At 39.8% G+C, this 21,590-nt stretch overlaps 1 protein-coding gene across 1 annotated transcript; it reads right to left on the minus strand.

The window, feature by feature from the left end:
* Positions 1 to 220: 220 nt before the first annotated feature.
* LOC139734875 (mitochondrial glutathione transporter SLC25A40-like) lies at positions 221 to 15,549 on the minus strand. Its single transcript, XM_071645656.1, has 10 exons — positions 14,804 to 15,549; positions 9,714 to 9,773; positions 9,088 to 9,230; positions 8,121 to 8,188; positions 7,320 to 7,456; positions 5,996 to 6,169; positions 5,247 to 5,356; positions 4,442 to 4,523; positions 1,276 to 1,359; positions 221 to 517 (listed from the first exon to the last, which is right to left on the minus strand). Exons 1-10 carry the CDS (start codon positions 15,213 to 15,215, stop codon positions 402 to 404), a joined length of 1,386 nt encoding a protein of 461 aa, XP_071501757.1. The 5' UTR covers positions 15,216 to 15,549; the 3' UTR covers positions 221 to 401.
* Positions 15,550 to 21,590: the final 6,041 nt, after the last annotated feature.

Here is a 21,590-nt window from a genome sequence, read left to right on the forward strand (position 1 = left end):
CTGCTCTCTTGCATCGCAGCCAACACCTTTTCCACAAATTAACAGATGCCATTTACGAAATTCCCTGAACCCGCAGCTAGGGCATGTGGAACCTTGAGCAAAATTCGATCAAGCTGCCAACAGCCGCAACTCAACACTGTCTCTTTCCCCGTACAGATTCACCTCCCCCCACATGCCACTGGAGCTCAGTACATTCAAGCACTCTGCTGCATGTCACCAAAACTTTGAGAGAGGGCATTACTGTAGATAGGACACAACAGATGAGCATCTTGTAACATACCGCTGCTTATCACTGTACAGAACATTGCATTGACTTAGCTGCAGTCTTTGTCTCATCGTATTTCTTTTTCAAAGACATACAATCTTCCATTATTACGATACTTCCTCTTATGTACTGAAGTTCAGGTGGGACTCATATTTTTCGTGTTAACGTCGCGGAAAACGTGAAGGATGAACTCGTAGCACGTAATCAATATTGCACTTGCAGGAGCCGACATGGCAACCCTTGGCACGACTCCTGCGCAAACAATGAAAAAGAGTGACATCGTATTAAGCAAACTGACACAAAAATGCATAAAACAGAAATAATTAGATTGATTACAAAAATGGTAAAACTTTGTTGTCATGGTGTAAGCCCTGGATTGTCACCTGAAAAAAAGCACCACTCATGAACAAGCAGGCACATATGTCGAAAGATACATTTGCTATCAGCGGTCAACATTGAGAGTACTGTCCAAGATTTGACTCAATCTCTGTTTGATACAATAATTACCTCTTTCAATGAGCATATACTTCATACCGACATATTACGGTTAACAACCACAGCCAATACAAACACCAACATACACATGCTTGTAAAGAAGTAGGACTTTTTTGATGTAAAGCATAATGTAAGTCATCTGATTTCAGCCTTATGATTGTCAATAATGTAGTAATAGTTTTCAGTGATTGGTATTATCAAATCTTAGTATTTGTTGATTATTCTATGCATAAGATCAAAACCTTTCCTGTAAACATGCTATACTAGCCTTTCTGAAATTGTCAAATACATGAAAATGATATTTTTTCTTTCTTTTTGTTGACACCCAAAAATTGGATATAAAGCAAATTCTAAACAACAAACAAGCAAACATCACAAAATTAGCACTGGCTCTGAATTCAGGCTGACATCAGGAATATCATACATGATATATGTGTGTCTGGGGTTTTTGAAAAGAGGCATTATTAGAGGGAAAGGTGGGGAGTTTTGTGAAAGGGGTGTCCACCTTCACTCACCTGAGAAGAGAGCCGTGATGCCTGACTGCTTCTGGATTTGCATCATCATCCTGAGTGTATTCTGGCGAGTTGGACATGCTATTCCTATGTGCATTGAAAGAAAATAGTGTGAGCAGCCTTATCATCATCACCATCACTGTGCTTAATAGCAGAATCTATGTTGTTACATGGAATGTAACCCTTTAAAACTCTACTTGCAATGTGCACTGACAATATGATATTTGTTGAAGAAGTATAAAGTCACCAGGAACTTTTATGCATGCAATTTATAATACCCTTTCTTTTAAAATCTCATCCCCCCCCCAAAAAAAAAAAAAAAAAAAAAATGTGGCCAGTTGAAAACTTTAGATGATGAAGTTCTGTCTCTGATTCTAGTTCATGTCTGCATTTTTAGTTGATATCTATTTTTACAATAATAACTCCAATGACTTCTTGACTGTACAACAAGACAAGGCTAACCACCAGGGGACAAAAATAAAAGGAGGTAGCAGGTCTCTGATGGGGTACCATTATGGCCTGGCTTCTACCACTGACAGTGACTTCGCTACATAGCAAGGCTTACTCAATAGCACTAGCATCATCGAATTAAAAGAAATTCCACTACATGTCATTTTTCTAAACGATAAGTACACATTCATTTGACATAAATATGCACAGGGTAATAGTACAGTACTCTCCGCATAATTGGGTAGGCTCGGGCAGAGCGTTTCTTACCCGATTAAGCGGAGTACCCGATTAACAGAAGAACAGGTCTCATTCACAATTGACACACACAATGTGTATTTACATGTATTGTATACTGTACCAAACACCTACACTGTATGCTTAATATGCGTGCCTACACGGCACAATAATATACATATCCTACCCTTGCTCAGTCATGAGCAATAATTAACTCTCTTTACACTCTTTTTATGGACAAATATGTCTTCAGCAAACTTTCTCATTTGACTAAGACTCCTCGCTAATACGTAGGCGTTTTCCAAAATGAACACGTCTGTTTGCGTGCACTAGTCACGTGGAACGTCGGGTTACTTTTTGAGAAGTGACTGGGGAAAAGGAAAATTATGGAGCTGGTGCATGGCCTGATTTTCGTTGCAAGCTTCTCATATTGTGAATGTTATTGCGGAGCAAGGGAGGAGCGCAAGTGTGTTCAACTCCTGTCTGTCTATGCAGTTGTGAGTGCCAGCTACATGACGTGTAATGTTCGTCTTTGTGTGGCAATTCAGCACATGTACGCCTACATAAAAGTTTTCATGTTTAATCACTCTCAAAATAATCGGTCTTCTTTGCAAATTAAGCAGAGAATGCGATTAGTTGTGGAAAATTTGACATGAATGATTTCTTAAAGTGTTATATCTGCGATAAAATATGGGTAGAAATTAGGTTAGAAGAAAATTATTTACCCATTTATGCGGAGAGGCAACCCGATTATCAGGTAATCTTAATGTGCATTGGAACTGACTCTGACATTACTACCCAATTAAACGGAGTACCCGTTTAAGCGATACCCGATTACGCGGAGAGTACTGTATTTTCCCTGCCTTCAAAAAGTTAAGCCAAGTGCTCTTCCACTATGTTACAACAAAGAAAATATGTTGAGTTCTCGTTATATTTTCTCTACATTGTTGTCCTCCTGTGACAATCCAAGATGTTGCAGTTTTCTTTTCCAGCAATGGCACTACAGAAACTTTAAAGATTCATAAGTTTTGAATGAACTGTCTGATTTCACTCAAACTTCACTGACTTGTTTTTTTTTTTGTTGTTTTTTTTGCATTCACTCTATATTTGGGTTCTACACCCCTTTAAAGGGATGGTACACTTTTTGGCTGAGATGGGGATTCAGGTTTCCAATTTTTTTTTTTTGTGTGTGAAATAATGACAAACCTCTCTAGAAATGTGAAAGAGCATACATTTCTAAGAGGAATTCACAGTTTACTGTAAGTGGAAATTTGCACGCATTTCGCGCAACCAGAAACTAGCGCGAAAGTAAAAGCACACGAATATTTTTGCTTGCCATTATGTTCCTGTGCAGATTTAAAAACATGCGAAACTCTTCTTACCCGGCCAAGCACGAAAAATTAGTCGTGCAAAAATATCCACTTTTACAGCATGTGATGAAAATTGGTTTTGAAATGGCAGAGCTATCAAAAAAAAGTGGTCCTATTCAAAGGTGCCACCCAGCTATTATGAGGACCACATTGTTTTGCTTTGTTATAGAATATCTCAGCCATTTCAATACCGATGTTCATCAAATTAATTTTGTATTTCTCTTAGAATTGTATGCTCTTTATCATCTCATACGTGGTTTCTAATTATCTTGCAAAAAGTTAAAATCTTAACCCCTCAGCCAAAACTACACCATCCCTTTAATCTCTCTACATAATATAGGTCCAATCTACAGATGACAATGACATAAATGATACCCCCAGAGTTAGATGCTGCTGGTTGTCAACTAAGGCTTTCAATGGCAGTTGTGTGAAGTCACATGCTTTCTAACCATGCTGAAGTGTCACGCTTAATTCTTTACTGATTTTGTTTTCTTTAGTTGTCTTCCATGCTGGATGAAACTCTTCCTCTTGTATTTTTCACAGACAGGCTTGGCCAATACAGTGGATTCCCAGAGACTCCAACCCAAAGCACCTCCTGATCTGGAGATTCTCCCGCCTGAAACCCCTAGCAAACGGGAGACTCCAACTTGATGTGTGCGAAGCGTGAAGTTCCTAGGATTCTAGATGCTCTCTTGTGCTATCTAACGCTTATTTTTTCAACATACGATAGAAATAAGTAAGAAATCCTTTCCAACGGGAGACAAAGAGCCAGGGCGGAAGAAATTAAATCTCAAACGGGAGAATGGGAGATTTTGCAAAAATGGGTTTTCGGCGGGAGATCTCCCGTCGAAAACGGGAGAGTTGGAGTCTCTGGGATTCCTATTATAACCAAGTCCTCGGGACCAGCAGTTTTCTTGCGTTATATTGAAATTTTGTTATAACCAAGCAAATAAACAATAAAAAAACATAAAGCAGGTAATGTTGCAGCCTGAACTTTTACTCTGTTGTAATCAGAATTTCATTATAACCGTTCGTTATAACAGGAGTGCACTGCAGTTATGTTGTGCCAGATCATTAACAAATTGTATGTGAAGTTTACGACGCCCAATCTGTACCTTTGTGTCTTGCTGCATCACCGATAGCAATCTGCTTGTTTGTCTTCACTACATCAAAGGGGGTGGTGACGATGGCCGCCATCTATGGGAAATTCAGAAATGAGATAAGAGAGATGACAGGAAAGGCACACATAAACGGAACATGAACGAGGTCAGATCGTATATCGCTTGCTTTAAAGCAAAGCACCTAACTTCCACACAACAGGCTTTCACAAAACCTGAGCTACTTCTACCTCTCACAGATTCTATGAAATGCTGATTTCTTGATCTATCTTTCTACACCATACTGTACTGTTTTCCAAGATCCACACATATGAACTGAATAAGGAACAACTAGCTCCACTTATGCTTGCATCAATGTACCGTGATGTAGTCCACCATGTTTAACTGAAAATCAAATTGGGCATTGGTAGTTCTCGGAATCTGCATGACCCCAACAGAGTTGGCCTATCTCTTGGGGTTGCATGTCATCCCACAACGATCACAGAATCTGCCATATCAACATGCTACAAATTACTGGTACTTTGATGACTCTTGACGAGTTCTCCAGTTTATGTTCATGAATCTCCGTGTGGCAGTGTTAACTTGTAACAGGTGTGTAGGGACGCGTCACTGTTTTTGAGCTGTGACATGCCACCTTTTTAACAGCCACCATTATTTTCACTGCATCTGAATATCTTTGCAATGAATGCAGCACTGGCTCTAATTTTCTTCACAATGAATGTGTTCTGCAGAGTATCATTTCGAAGTTTTCAATGAGTCTATCAATTTTTTTAGTTTCTACAGCATAAGAGTATGTGCTCACCACTCCCGATGCTGCACCTGCCCAGAATGTCATGCTGACCGTTGCCTCGGCAACGTCCCACATTCTCATCAACTGGGTCTTCAAGAGTTCATAGTTGCTCCAATACAGGGCTTGGGGGGAAAAAAAGTAAAAGGGATAAACATACACTTTTGGGGGAAAGATAGAGAGACAGAGCATGCATAATAAGCATTACGACCATGAAAACTCATACGCTATGTTCAACACGTAGTATATTTTGAGTGTCCTAATTGTGAATTTCCATTCTTCTATCAAAACAAATGTATTTCTCTCCCTCACTCGCACTGGCACACAATTTTATGTCAGACTTGTTTAATTTCACCTTGCATGAATCTATTTGAACAGAATTTGTCACATCCTGCAAATTAATTATAGTCCAGTTCATGGACAGTCACTCCCTGATCTAGTCTGGTGTGAAGCTGTTTTGCACAAAATTATTTTCCAGTCCTTTCCCTCTTGTTGATTCTCACAACATAACCTCATTATAATTTCTTGGAGGATATGCTTTTAAAGTGAAAGCAGAAGAATACAACTCCTGAAAGATGTTGCTCTTGATAGCTGTTTATCACTGTCATTAACATTTTAATCATTATCCTCACATCACTATTCATATCAGTATAATTATCATCATCATCATCATTTAGTTTAAAGTATTTTCAGTGTTACTATCACAACCAGTATTATCCACTCTCTGCAGGGCACCCAGTCCAACTTTGACGAGACCGACTCACCAGCATAGGGCACATCGCGCAGGATGGTGGCCCCCAGGCCCCGCCAGAGAGAAAACAGTCCCTCTGCCTGGTAGCCTGCCCGGAGGCAGCGGCCAAGTTCCATGTAGGTCATGCTCTGGGACTGCAGCTTGGTGCGCACCAGGTCCATGGGGCTGACCACTGTCACTGCCATGGCTGGCAGGAGAAATAACAACAATATCATAGAGTTGGACAGAGTTGGGCATCACCTTCTGTAGTCTTTCACATAATCTACTCCTGGGCCATGCATGACATACACTGTAAAAAGCAAGGCTTTTCTCTTCCTGCCTTTTAATTAACACCACCATTATTACTTCTAGGTGCACTGATTTATGAAACTGCATACATATCTTGAGGATGGCAGATTTCTATACCTGCAGTGCATCTTGAACAACAACCATATTAAGTTTCTGATAACCACTTTTCACTGCTGCTGTACAATTTTATTCAATCCATGCGGCACTTTAAACAGCAGAGCCCAGCTTTAGTGGGACAGGAAGTCATGGCAGGAACTCAGAGACTAAAGAAGGAAGGTGAAACCGGGGTAACCTGCACACAGGCAAGGTGGCACACATCGTAGAAAAAGTGTATACCCTTTGGTTTTCTCAGTCAACGCTAAGTTCTTCATTCGCCAGACATAAAGATGGGTAGGTTTGAATGTACGTACCACTTCCTCTCCCACACCACCCCACCCCCATCACCAAATTCCTTACTGTTTCTGTAGACCTTCTCATGTTACAGGGCTGCCCCTCTCCCCCCCCCCCCCCCAACCATCAATAACTTTACTTGCAAAGTTGTCCCGCTTTCAAAGCTGTCCTCTAAAAACATGAACATCTGTTTAAATCTGTCTTATCTGCCTTCTTCGTCTTGTTATTACTGATGTTGTTGCCATTGCATGTGAGGATCAAAGTCCAAAAGTGCTCAAATACCACATGGGGTGAAAAGGTGGTGCTAAATCTAGTGGGTGTACTCATGATGACACCGACATGTACAGCATGTATGTGTTATGAAACAAGGTCACTCTGGAGAGCACAAAATATCATTGCACACTACGTATCAAATATCACAACGTATTATATTGACACCTACAGCAAAAAACATGATTACAGCCCGTCTCCTTATTACTAAAGCTCGCTTTTATTTTTGCGGTATATCAAAGGAGTGACACAAGTCAACGTCAGCTGATTTCATTATTGTGTACAAAGTGGATTTGAATTACAGCTGTGCTGCAGCCTACTTTGAATAGACTGCCAACAGAGAGAACATGGGGGAGAGATAAATGTCTCAATATGCATGATCAGCTTACTTCTAGCACATCCGCTGGCCAGAATGGTGACCAGAACACTGTGAATATTGCTGGCTTCGCCGGAGTGGAATCCCAGACGGTTCTTCATGCTGTCGTAGACGGAGAAATAGATTATGTTGGCCGGAATGCGCATCACGCTGTTAGGAGAAACATCAGAGAATATGGCAGGTGGTCAAAGATTGGTTGTGTGTCGTTTACTGGCCAAGGGGGAAGGGGGCAGTGGCCCTTCTGTACCTCTCACACAGAAGCAAAAGTGCATGGGGGAGGGGGGATAGTGACTTAACATCCTCTGCACATTTACCAGTAATACACTTCTTGCACTTTGCATGTCACATCTGATGGGTGTTGCTTTCTTACTTGATCAGCCATGAATGCATGAATGAATCCAATCTATACATGAATTCAACCGTTTCATTTTCATTTTGGTTATCTTTTGCCAAGAGAGTGTGGTTTTATATATTTCTTTTACTGTCATTCTCAAAAAGTATGACTGCATGTCCAATCTGCATTATCATCTATAAAAATACCAAAGTGAAAATAACCTGTCACCTACCACTGAGTGAGCAGCGGCACTACCGACACTAACCAAGCTGTGAAGCCATTTCGTGGCAATGACACGATAATGCTGTAACATGTGCCCACTATCTCACCTCTTATTTATTCTCACTTAATCATGCAATATGCCTTCCCAGAGGCTAATGAATTATTAAGTTGAAGTGGATCTCCTGGTACACATTTGTACAGTTAAAAACATTGGTATCCCAGTCACAGGGAGATGAGTATATGTTTGTATGTACTCACAGGGTGGCTGGCAGACCACTCCATAACTTCTTCAAGCCTTCTCTTCGGATGATGGCACCAAATGCATCCTGCAACAGCAAGAGACATCGTTGCATGCCATCATACAGGAGCCCACTCAAGCATGGGTGGTTGATATCTAAATGCCCCTTTTCATTTTTTTGTTGTAAAATTTTAAGTGGCTTTCTAGTGAGGGTGACTGTTATCAAAAATGCATTTGAAGTACTGTCACAGCATCTAAACTGCTCTAAGGACTTCACTGCTTTCCTACCAACAGGAACTGGTTCAAAGCCAGCTTAAGATTACAAATTACCAATGTACACACACCCACACAACATGCAGGCCTACTTCATTCCCCATACATAAACCTTGCATGTAACTACTAAAACACTTGATCATTATCTGAATTGACTTCATTATCAGCTATATGTTAGCTCCCCCCCCCCCCCTGTAGTTTTAGAATCTCCTCTGCTCTCAAATAAGTGTGATAAAACAATGGGGATGCAAATGTTTCTGATACAAAGGGATGCTACAGTAGGTGGGTGGCTGCAGTTGGTCTGGGTTGATTCAGTTTGAAAATCACCCAACCTAAAATCAGTTTGTGGCATCCTTCTAGCTTTCACAGAAATATCCTTTAATTCTACAAAGACACAAAATAAAGAATGAATTATTTGAGCAAAAGATTAAAAATATGACAAAAGAGGGGAAAAAAAGATTAATAGTTTTGTTATTTGACCCTCGTGAAAAGTTTTAGCAAATTACTCTGTAAGAAATAAGAAATATTGAATATTTTCAAGTGCTCAATGCAGACCATTTTTTTTTTGCAAAAAGAAATAATGAAGTACACATGAAATACCTTGTGTGCTTAGACACATTTCCCTCTGTATTTTTATACATACAGTGCATGTTTTTGCGGAAAATATTTGCATACCCTCGAGAAATCGCTGCTTCAGCCCTACGCCTTACTTACCATTGTGCCATTAAGCCTGGTCCCGGAGGCTGACAATGTCCGATTTCCACTTCTCCATGATGTAGAGCAGAAGGTACGACATGTTCCGTTCACTGATGGCTTTTTCGATTGCGACACTTGTGGCGTCCCTCTTGGCTGCAGGTCTAGATGCATCAAATATGTATGGGGAACTATAAGAATGAAGCAAATCTGGAGAGATTTTCAAAAATTTCTGATTATGTTACACTTGAATGGGCTGGCTTAAATCAGATGTTGTTATCATTATTCAGCCAGGATCATGAATCATGGATGTGTCTTCCTTGATATCCTACTACTACTGGCCCGGACGTTTTATTTCTGCCAGTATTTGTTTGATTTATCTGTCTGTCTGTCTGTCTGTTTGCCATATCAATCAAATAGTTATAGAAGAATTTTACAGATCTAGTTCTTTGGTGCCAGTAAAAGGTACAGGTGATTACTTTTTGGTGGTGGTGATCTGGATCACGATCAGGAGTGAGGATCTGCTCAAAGGATGCATGCATGGTTCTATGGCAAAACAGCCCTATAGCCTTGGGGGCAATATGCCTTTCTCAGTGCTTTTTTTTTCAACAAAAGAATTGAAGCTAGGATTAAAGTAAACAACTTACCTCTGACTGGTAGCTTGTACTGGGCTTGAAGACGAACCCGAACAACATCCAAAGGGGTCACTGAAAGACAAACAAGTGCAAAGAGCAAGTTGATCAATGGGCGACATATCAATTCCTGAATTCCTGAATCTACCCCAGGAATATAAGTGAAAATTTTCTGGGGAAAAAAAAACCAGACGCATGCATGCAGAAAGTTCTGAACATTAAAAGTTTAGAGAGTATGATGAATTGCATGAACTTTTTTCTTTTGAAATGCAATCAGTGAAGATCTGATCAAAATCATCTTTTCAAAATGGTTTTGATGACTCCAACTTTTTAATTTACTTGTGAACCAAAGAAAAAAAAATCAACCTAGACAAACAAACTATTATTAGTAGATTACACAACACTTCTTACTTTAAATATCACTTACATTAAGCCTGAAAAGCAAGATATTTCTCATGCTTCAATGAGCAAAAACATACTTCATTTCAGTGTTTTTCCCCCTTCTATACACAGTAAAACTGATTTAACCCTTTCTCTGTTTTAGTTGCGGGTCTGTGTTGATGGGAGACGAGGAATCTGATTTCAAGGTGCTTTAAGCTCAAGTATTAAAGTAAATCCTCTTGATGAAAATAGATTTAGTTTTATAAAGGTAGTCCTAGGGCCTACTGGAGAGGAAGAATATATTTTGCCATTATATGAAAAGCTTACCAAACACACATGTACAACAGTCTCACATGGAATATAGTAAAGAGTGACCAATACAACATTCATGTACTACTTTTCGCATGTACTTGAAAATTATTTAATGTACAGCCTATCATTTTACTCATACAATGTACTAAATACGTTGCTCCCTCCCCTTGAGTGCCCTTGTTCACTGACATTGTCCACATTTTATTAACCTGCTCCATTTGGGAACTGGGTATAGGGCCTAACAGGTTCTTGTTGTGTCATCTTGTCTCATATATAGGTAAAAACTGGATTACCTGAGCCCCAAAATGTAGGCCTACACAAGGGTGTCTACATTCATGACTTAAATTCATGTTTATTTGAGTCTAAAAAATGACCATAATCAAAGATTAGAGTGTCTGCACTATCAATATCATTTTTCATGTTAACACACAAATGTATATAGGCCTATACACTTGACACAGCCTTCCTGCATCTATAGTATGCATGCGCAGTGGTGCTGAGAACGATAGCCAACCATATTCATTGTCCAGCGTTGGCTGGAATGGAAAATTAAAGGAGAGAGACAGGATGGCCTTGCCTGACCACTTACGGACAAAAGCTGGTCACTTCTGGTCACGTTGCCTTACACACGGCCACAAAATACTCCACAATGTCCTTGCCTATAGATCTATTTGCTAGCCCCACTCACACAGTCTTTGTCACCCAGACCCTCCGTGAATCAGATCTGCTTTCATAGTCCAATTAATCAATATACCTCATTCCTCGTTGCTTAGTTCTGGTGTCAAGAATTATTGTATCACACAAAACCAGCTCACTGAGCCATTATTTCTAGCCCAAGTTCGCTTTCTACAAGTAGGTGAAGATTAAACTTGTATAAATTTGCAAACTACAGTGTATATCACACTGGGCTGAGTATGATCATTCTACTGAAAATTAAAGAATAACTGGATGGATCATCACCACAATAACACAATGTGCAAAGGGTTCTGCAATTCTTCCATCTTCAACATATTTTCATTTTTTCTCATTATTCATACATTGTAAATGCCACACATGACTGTGTCAGACATCAGGCCTTTTTCCCCTTTTCTGCAATACAATGAAGGACGGTACGGAGGGTGTTTGATCTGCAGGGTAAGACTATAAAATATTTTCGTACATCCATGTATTTCTTTTTTCAAGAGGGTGTGTGGGGGGGGGGGGGTGGGCAGAGAAGAGAAGGAAGGATTACTTTCGCTTTTTTCCCCTGCACTTGACCTAGAAGCACTGAGGTGTTTGATGTCAGCTGGCCCTACAAGACTATTAATACCACCTCCTATAGTCTCAGAGGTCACTGCCACAGAATACACCACAGCAGCACCAGACATGAAAAGGCAACCAATCAGTATTCCTCTGGCCAGCAAAACCCCGACCTTTCGGCTATCACCTCATGACCAGAGCTTGAGGCAGATTCATCATGCGGCAGTTTCATAGAGCTCAGGCTGTAGTGACTGGGGTGTCTGCGCATTCTAAACCTTGTCAACATTGGAACTTATGATATTTCTGGGCAGATACTTCACATTCACAAATCTTTGATACATTTATGGAAAGTATAAGATCTAATCACCTTGACCAATTCTTTTTTTTCCTATATTGGGCAAACTTCCGAGTTATTGTCTTTGGCATGGAATCATTAACCAATCTGCTTAATTAGAAGAGGCAATTTCATCGCTGCAAGCCCTGCAGGCATGCGGGGTCAAACAGTATTTATTTCATGGTGCCTGGACCAACTTTCTATCTGGATCAAGAACTGTTTCTGTCAGCCATCTAAAATTCCCTACCATTGTACCAATCATAAACATGTTCAGCACACCGCAGTCATGAGTTGCCTCTCTATAGTTAACCCGTTGAGGACGAGTCCCGAGTATACTCGGGCAAGCGTCTATGGGAAATGCATGTTGTAGCAAAATCAAACCGTCCTCGACGGGTTAAGCGACTTCTGGGAGAGATAACCAAGAGGTTGCTATTGGCAACTGATTCCACTTTGTATTAAAGTACAAGAGTATTTCTGACTGATAAAATACTTGGTGAGCTCCTATAGATAGAAAAGGCAAACACATTAGACACAACAAAATAAGTGCATATTAAGTGCTTAACCTGTTAAGGATGAGCTGATTTTGTGAACATTAACATGCATTTAACACAGACACCTGCTCAAGTACACTCAGGACTCATCTTTAAAGGGTTTAACAGAGCACTAGTGCACATACTACACAAATTTATCAAATAAACACACAATTAGATAAATGCTGTCAAAATTTTGTCAAATCTAATAAACATTGTTGAACTGTTTACTAATGAACAGCAAGACATGGTAGGAAATCATGGTTAAACGGAATGCAAACCCAAAGACCAATGTGGATTGAGTGAAAGCAGCAACATTAATAGAACACATCAGTGAAAGTTTGAAGAAAATTGGACAATCAACGCAAAAGTTATGAATTTTTAAAGTTTTGGTGTTGGAACCGCTGGATGAGGAGACTACTAGAGGTTATGACGTATGAGTGGACAACAATATAAAGAAAATAAAAAGAAAATTCCACCAAAAAAAAAAAAATCACTTTTCATGAAAATTACAAATTCCATCAACTTGATAACATGCTAAAGGTAGCAATTATTCCCCCTGCTTTCTGAAAGCAGTTAGTCAAGTGCTCTTTCATAATGCTAGAAAAGTTAATTTTTGTTGAATTTTCTTTGTATTGTTGTCCACTCATACGTCATGACCTCTAGTAGTCTCCTCATCCAGCGGTTCCAACACCAAAACTTTAAAATTTCATAACTTTTGCATTGATTGTCCGATATTCCTCAAACTTTCACTGGTGTGTTCTACTAATGTTGTTGCTTTCACTCAATCCACATTGCTTGTGTTTGCGTTCCCTTTAAGGCTGATTGATCATAAACAATATTTCCCACTGCTGCATGATATCTCACACACTGTATACCAGGCAGTATGTGGAAACATTAATAGTCCCTCCCAAGTCAATGATCACAGAAAACAGTGAAGTGAAGTCATCAAATTTGAACAGAGTTCAAACTTATAAAGGTATGATTTGATCAATTGGCAGAATTCGTGATAGAGAATGTTTTCACATTTAATCAAAGAGGTGGGATAAGGGTGGCTGGCAGATAGAAAATTTTGGTGAATTCTCATAATATAATGAATGAGAGATGCAACAATATGAATGTTAGCAAATCATTTAAGAAGACACCGACTTGCTTCACATGTGTACATACAGGTCCCAGTCTTGCTGTGCTTCTCAACCCACGGACCAAGATTTCAATTTTCAGCTGAATAACTTACAGCTAAAAAAAAATTATAATAATAATCATGACATGAGTATTGACCCTTACCTTGCATGGAATGATATACATTGTAGGACTATATTTATATGCTTTTATTGAATGGGTAGCGAGAATCCTGCGATTTGATTGGTTGAGAGCTATGTGTTGATTTTTACTGGCTGCACCGCACACGCTGAGTCACAGTGGTAAACATGTTATCGCGCACTTGTAGCAACAAGAGTACGCATACTTGTAACAAAGGTTCGCTCACTAAGCAAGCGTTCGCGCACTCAGTACTGGACGCCTATTGGCTAAAACAACCACGCATCAGTTTTTACTGATGCACGGCTGGCCGTGCGTCCAGTAAAAACTGATGCACGCTCGTTTACGACAAGCCAAAAGGAAATGCATCAAATGATTTTGTCATCGGGTAACACGATAGAAAAATGGGTTTTTGGAAAGAAAATTACCCATTTTATGAATCAGATGATGCACATGTCTTTTTGTGCGTCGGTCGGAATATAGTGTGCATGCGGTAACTATGGAATTTAAGCCTAAACCCACTCGGCTTCGCCTCATGGGTTAAGCATTCCATAGTTACCTATATGCACACAATTCCGACTGACGCACTCAGACCTGTGCGTCATTTGTATACTAATATCAGTACTTCATGAATCAACTGTGAGGTAGATATGAGAAGACTGAAAGTACAGGTATATCAATACTAATTTATCATGATTTATACAATTCAAATGAATTAAACTTGAATTTATAAGATAAACAATTTTGCAATACCCCATTGGATGATATGCTAGGCGACTCGACCCTGTCCACATTTCACTGAACTCAGTTTATTCCTTGATCTCTCAATACATTAGTACCTTTTTCTTCATCATGCTTCTGTCTTACGTTACTTCTTATTCGAACAACAGTTGGTGGCTGGTCTGAAGACCCAGAAGTAAACATGTACAAGACCCCCGTTGATAAAATATAGATCTAGCTTTTATGCATTCAAGTTCAACATCTTTGACCTCAAATATAAAATAACGTTAGATTTATTGGGTCTAAAAATGTATACACATTATACTCACTGACAAGCGTCATGAAGACTGTCCCGATACCCGATGCAATAGACCTCTGGACGGGAGTGACCCCAACCTCATCAGGATGGACACTGTGATGATGGCTATGACTGTTTGACCCGTCCACACTGTCGTGTCCTTGGCCTCGGGTGGTAAGTCCTACAGGCGACCGCTCCTCTTTCCTCCATGCTTGCCCTGGCTCTGAGATCCTGCCCTTTGAAAACGGATCCCCGAACACAGTTGCCCGAATGTTCGTCACGGAATCTCCCGCTGTCGAAGGCTTGCTGCCGAACAACGGAACTTTGTGCAAGTGCAAATGAGGTACGCTGGCAGCCGCGAAGTTGCGTGGAATCTGGTTCGAAAATGCGGGCGACGACGGCATTTTTGTAGTAGGAATTGTGCCTTGAACCGAACGACACATTGGATGCCAAAAACTGTTCCACTTTAGCTGCGTAGGCTGTAAAACATTTGGGAAAACATTCCCCTACAAAGTCCACTCACCATTTCAGCATACAACTCGCGACTCATCCACAACGACATCCCAGCTCAGCTCAGCATCTCAGCCCGTTGCAGTCTGTAAACTTGATAACAACACTTTCTTCCTTCAGCTCGACCTGATCGGGTGACAGACGCTAGACTGAATGTCCTGTTGACGGATTTCCACTAAAAATACGTGAAATTACAGTTGATTGAGTTTCTCATTGCCGTTTTGCACGAGGCAAAACGGCTCTAAAGGCCACGAACAAACTATTCCATTCTCATCCGATGACGTACTAAAGTTTTTCTCGATATTCACGCAGTGTTTTGCCAAGTTGCTGCTCGCTGTGGCGCTTCTAATTCTGTGAAGCGAATGCGTGTCTTTCCGTAGATTCATAGGGAACATGCTGCTGCACACGTAGGCACACGCGCACACACGAGGACTTGTTTACATCGCGAGATACATTACGTCGTCCCTGGATATCAAGGTCAGTCGGTAAGTAAGGCGCAGGCGCAGAATGAAACGGACCTCTCTGTGACGCCATTCAAAACATTGCTCTGAACTTCGCCTTGTTTGGGGTGGGGCCCATGTAAACAAGAGGGACAAGCCAAACTAAACGATAGAGATGTTAACAATGCCAATTTATATACGAATTACGATAAGAACACCCTCAAAAAGGCTTAGACATATTGGGGTAAAATATGCTTCAGATTTGTAGAAAGTTGCTCCCTTACATTCGATTTCGAGGAAGTGTGACTAGGTCTATTTGAAATGACATTTAGCGTGAAGCTGAAAAGCGTCCCACCGTACGGCTTATTCAACCACAAGTCGGATGTAACCATAGGTTTGAAACCGAATACCTTGTTTATTGTCAGGGAATTAGCCCCGATAGGCTTCATATGGCCTTTTCTGATCCCTCACGTACTATTATGTACGTGGTATATTTTTCTCTTCTGCTTGTCTTGTAAACGTAATGTATTTTTAGCACGAGGAATGAAAATGAATTAAATATAAAAAAAGTCCCTCATGAAGTTACTGACTGGGATGAGCATATTTATTATAATCGTATTTCCCATTTCATGTCAGAGAAATTTGATTCCTCTTCTGGCACAAGATTGTTTTATTTTTCAGTTTTGCGTTGAAATAGAATCTGTGATTACACTTATCTCAACATTCATGGTTATTCTGACTGAAGAGATCTAAAATATTGGCTGTAAAACTAGACATAGACCTACGCACTTCCATACATACTGTAGGTTTACGGCCGGAACGTAACTCATACATGTGCACATAATATTACGTGGTACAATACACGCAGACATTAACACACTACTTATCACCCAGTAACCTACACTGCATACTACTTAGTATCAGGGGCGTCACCAGCTTTTCAAGGGGGAGGTGTTTAAATTTCTGGTTCCACTTTCGGGTTTCATCAGCTCACAAGCAAAAAACAAAAACAAACAAACAGGCCTTTCAGCGCAACTTTCTGATTCCACTTCCGGGTTTCTTCAGCTAATGGCAAGTTAAAAAACAAAGGCCTCTTAAGTATACGCATGAGCGGGGAAGGGTCTGGAGGGGTGGGTGGATGTCCCACCGAGACCATTAGGCCATGGGGTGAAGCTGAAAAAGAGGCTTAGAAAATGGGTTTCGTTCCAGCAACACTGGCACTACTTTCTGAATGCGGAAATGTGATGTTTTGTACATCCTAAATATACTGTAAAAAGTTCTCCTCGAAATATCCTGCAGTTTTTGCGAAAATCCATATTTTACAAACTGCGACCAGCAGCCCAATACACATATCGTAATGGGGCTTCGGATTGTAGCATTTAGGATCATGACAGAATAGTATCGCGGACAAATGTCAACCTTAAATCGAACAAAAATTCTTCAATTTGAAGACTTACAAGTAAGGTTGAAGTATTGACAACAGGGTTCGTGCAAGGTTTGGTTCTACAAATAGTCATTTTCTGTTCGAATTGATGACTTAATATGACTAGGTCGAGAGGAATCTTGGAGAGCTACGCTGAATTGACGGTCAGCGCAGGCGCACACATCACTGCGCACAAATTTCGTATCCATTGACTGGATATAGATGTCTGTGTGTGCATGCGCTGGCCGTCAATTCAGTGTAGCTCTCCCAGTTTCCTCTCGACCGAGTCACATTTAGTCATCAATTTGAACAGAAAGAAACTATTTGCAGAAGCAAACCTTGCACGAACTCTGTTATCAATATTTCAAATTTATTAATAAGTCTTCAAATTGAAGATTTTTTCCCGATTTTAAGTTGATATTTGTCCGCGATAACACATCCGTCATGATCCTGTATGCTACAGTTCACAGCCCCATGACGCTATGCGTATGGGGCTGCTGGCCGCAGTTATGCGTATGGGGCTGCTATTCGCAGTATAGTTCCCATAGTGTTTCTAAGCTGAAATACATATGCACATTTGTAAAGCACTGCTTTTAGCCATATACCTAGAAAAAAGTGAAGTTTTGGTTTAATAGTTGCATTATATCTCATGTTTCAGCTTTTCCTGATGCTGGCTATGCAAAGGAAGACAAGAGAGTGGTTCGAGACCATATGAGAGAGAGCACTGACTGACCGTCAGAGGTCAAGGCAAATGCCTTATATTCTGTTCAAAGACATGTTATTAATCAAATGACTAATCATTCAAGGCAAAAAAAAAAAAGAAAAAAAAAATCAGTGCGTTTGTTTGTGTGTGTGTCCGCGTGCATGTGGGAGAATCTTATTGTACACACACACACACACACCCTCACATGCACACACACATACGCACACACATAGTTATGAAGATTCAATATACCCAAGTGTATTAAAATATTCTACATGCCTTTGCCATTTATCACATCAGCATCATAAAAAAGATTATCATAAACATGAACACACAAAATGATATAATACATGTATTGATCAGTGCATTACACATACACAGGTGCATAAAAACGCTGACATATTATATACACTCATACGCACACATACAAACTCATTTACACAGATGAGACATTACTATTAAACAGATCATATTGTTTATCAGTAAACATGTTTTTCTTTTCTTCTTCTTCTTAAGAAGCTTTAATATGCAATGTACTTAGATCACATAACAATCACGTTGTTCATGAAATATTATACAGTACTTTAGAAAATTTAATCTTCATAAAATTTCCTGAAGTTTTCATTGCTATCATTAGATTATAACATGGTGGGACACTACCTCCTTTCATGTAAGATAGCTCAAAATGATAATCAGTCAAATTTTCTAGTTTTAATAAATTTCCTGGAACATTCCATGGTCCAAATATCCTTGAAAGGGTGTAAAAGTTTTGAAAAATGCAAATATATAAAATAAAGGCAAAATTATAGTTTACCCATTCATGAGTGAAAACTGTTGGATTCTGTATTGGAGGCAATGTGTACCTGAAAATCTTGGAGAGAATAAAACAGGTTTGGCATTAAAAATTATGATAACATTGCAATTAACTTCCAATATATAGGATCTGTGCAAACCTGACTCAACTTATGCACAATTTTCATTTGGCTGGTATTAATTTTAGCAAACTGATTTTGTACTCACACCTACATTGTACTGACCTTTCTACATGAAGATTTTGTTTCAGTATTAATAATAGTTAAATTTTTTTTCCCCCAGAGTGGGAGAAACAAATTTTGATCGTAGTCATTCAGTTTTATGAAAAAAACCAGACTTAGGAAAACATCTTTGTTCTTAGAATAATTCAACCCTAATCAAATCATAATAGTGGGCAGAAATGTTTGCTAAAGGGCGAACAATCACATACTGAGGCAAGGAGTCAAAACATGTTGCATAAACATTGGCATTCAAAATACAGGAAGCAATCTGTATTACAAAGACATTTTATCATGCACAACTTTGGTAAGATGTCAATTCTTGAATATCAATCACATTGACCAAAGCATTAATGCATATACAGTACATTCTGTTGTTTCTGAACTTTGCACTGAAGTTCTTTGTGTACGTGTGTGCATGTTTCAGTGGTGTATATATATTGCTCCATTTTATCGAGGACAACTTATAGTAACATGACAATGTTTTCATGCTTCAATATCAATCATATTAACCTATTTCCCTTGGCAAGTAATGAGCAGGTTGACTCTGTTGCAAATGATGCATTTTACAGGCAACACAACAGAACCTGAACAGCTTCCAGAAGAAAATCTTGATCTTGCTGTGAGCGTCTTAGGGGAGGAAACAGATGCTCCTGCTGACGGACCAGGCTCCTCCTTCAGCTTTCGTTTCCTAGCGAGATTCAGGCGTTTGCTATCTATAAATCTCTTGTAGCACGTTTCATGGAATCCTATTTAATAAAATGGAGAAATGAACAGCAATGATTCGCCATTGGATTTTGTTAGGGGGAAAAAAAGGCTAAACGCTAGAGGGAGGGGTTGAACATTACACTCAATATATCATTAAATGTACGGTAGACTATTGACTGCCAATATTTGAATCTTGTAATTACCAATAGGCCCTAGTACTATGCCAGGTATAAATCATTAACACCTCATGATCATTGTCATCATCAACTACTTCAACTTGTACTTGCAGTGCAATTACTGATTTTAAATTACATCTACAGCATTCAGCACCTGATCACATGCAATATCAATTATCATAATTATGAATTCAACTGCCTTATCATCATTAATACTAGTAATCCTTGGCCTTTCACTATCACCACCACCCACTGCTTTATAGTTTGGCACAACATAATGGTAATCATATGTTTTAGGGAGTTTAATTGTTGAAATTATGTTATTGTCATTGTTGGTTTTTTAGACCTATTTATATTAAATATTAATAAGTTAATTTAATGAGATGCTAAATGTGTGTTTTGAGGGGAGATTCGCCAATTTCGGGGTGAGAGAAACAGGATGGATTTTTAATATTACGATACTCCATGGCCATGATTATGAAAATATAGATTTACAAGCAGTTTAACTGCTAGACCTTTTTCAATCCAGTCCTGTGTGTCAAGATTTTTACAAAACAATATCACCGATCAGCTACATCAACCTAACCTGGGCTGTACATAGAACAACATGTAAAATTACATCTAGGCTACATTTAACGGCGCTATGCCATGCCAAGGTGAAATTCAAGACAATTTATCTAAAATGTAACAGACACGCTAACGGCTAAGCTACTGCATTAGCGCCCATTATAACACACACAAGCAACGTTCATAACACAGCTAACGTTGTACTTGTAGTCATCATGGCCATGGTCATTAACATTACGCATATGAGAGAGACTGCACTGCAGTGTCGACTGCTACGACTGTACGCACGTAAACTAACCTGTAAATTATCCTACGTAGGTTGCAGTCAGTCCCCCTGAGCTGAGCAGCTGAATCACTTCGTTCTGGTCTGCGATTTCACGGTCTCCCCCACTCAATTTGATCCACTCTTTGGCACACAAAATAGGTTTCGTCTATCTTAGGTTTGTCATAGCCGTGAAATTTTCAAACTTCATCGATGTTACATGCATAATAACGCATCTTAAAAGTTTCGGCAGAGCAGACGACGTAGACGCGTCGACAGGCTCACAGGGGGCGGCCATTTTGACTCGTAAACAATAATTCTCGATTCGGATTGGATAACATACATCACATGATCGTTCGCGAATGACTATCGTACACGGCAAAGTGTGCATATTCAGCTCCTCAGTGACAAAAAAGTTCACTGTTTCCCCCTAAATTACCAAAATACTGCAGGAGGGTTTGTGTCGAACTTTTTCCTGTAGCCTTTTAGGTTATTTGTTTACATGTAGCTGTGGAGAAATTTTAGTGCCGCAGTTGTCGGAACGAAACAAGCGAAAAAACCAGCTCACCCCATGGCCTACATGGTTATGAGCGGGGGAGGGTCTGGAAGGGGGTGTCCCACCTCCAAAACCATGGAGATTTAAATTGTGCGTACATACTTGATAAGTAAAACTTTTTTTTAGGGTCTGAAGGGGGTGCGTTCGCACCAACGCACCCACTGGTAACTCCCATGTTTATTCACATTATAGTAACAGACATACATTAGTCATGCTTATAACACAGTCGTATTACATACAAATGTGATTATCAGACAGGAGTCTAACCCGTGCACCACACCCACCGAGTAATAGTCAGCACTGATTACTATAGCCGTCCACAGTATTCGACCAATTAAATTGCCCTAGGCCATCGACCATCAGCGCCGAATAATGATTATGCACCAGCTTCAGCCAGTCATAAGAGCTTGCCCAATTGCCCGACCGGGGCAAGTGTCTTGGA

Source organism: Diadema antillarum, unplaced genomic scaffold, assembly GCF_040938485.1.
Source record: "Diadema antillarum isolate AM-2024a unplaced genomic scaffold, OU_Dant_1.0 seq00000550_RagTag, whole genome shotgun sequence".
Lineage (NCBI taxonomy): Eukaryota > Metazoa > Echinodermata > Echinoidea > Diadematoida > Diadematidae > Diadema > Diadema antillarum.

Coding starts and splice junctions, on each gene's coding strand:
- LOC139734875 (XM_071645656.1), bottom strand. CDS start 15,215: ATGTGTCGTTCGGTTCAAGGCACAATTCCTACTACAAAAATGCCGTCG. Junction 7,457..8,120: donor AGTGGTCTGCCAGCCACCCT/GTGAGTACATAC, acceptor TTCTCCTAACAG/CGTGATGCGCATTCCGGCCA. Junction 518..1,275: donor CATCACGGCTCTCTTCTCAG/GTGAGTGAAGGT, acceptor TTGTTTGCGCAG/GAGTCGTGCCAAGGGTTGCC.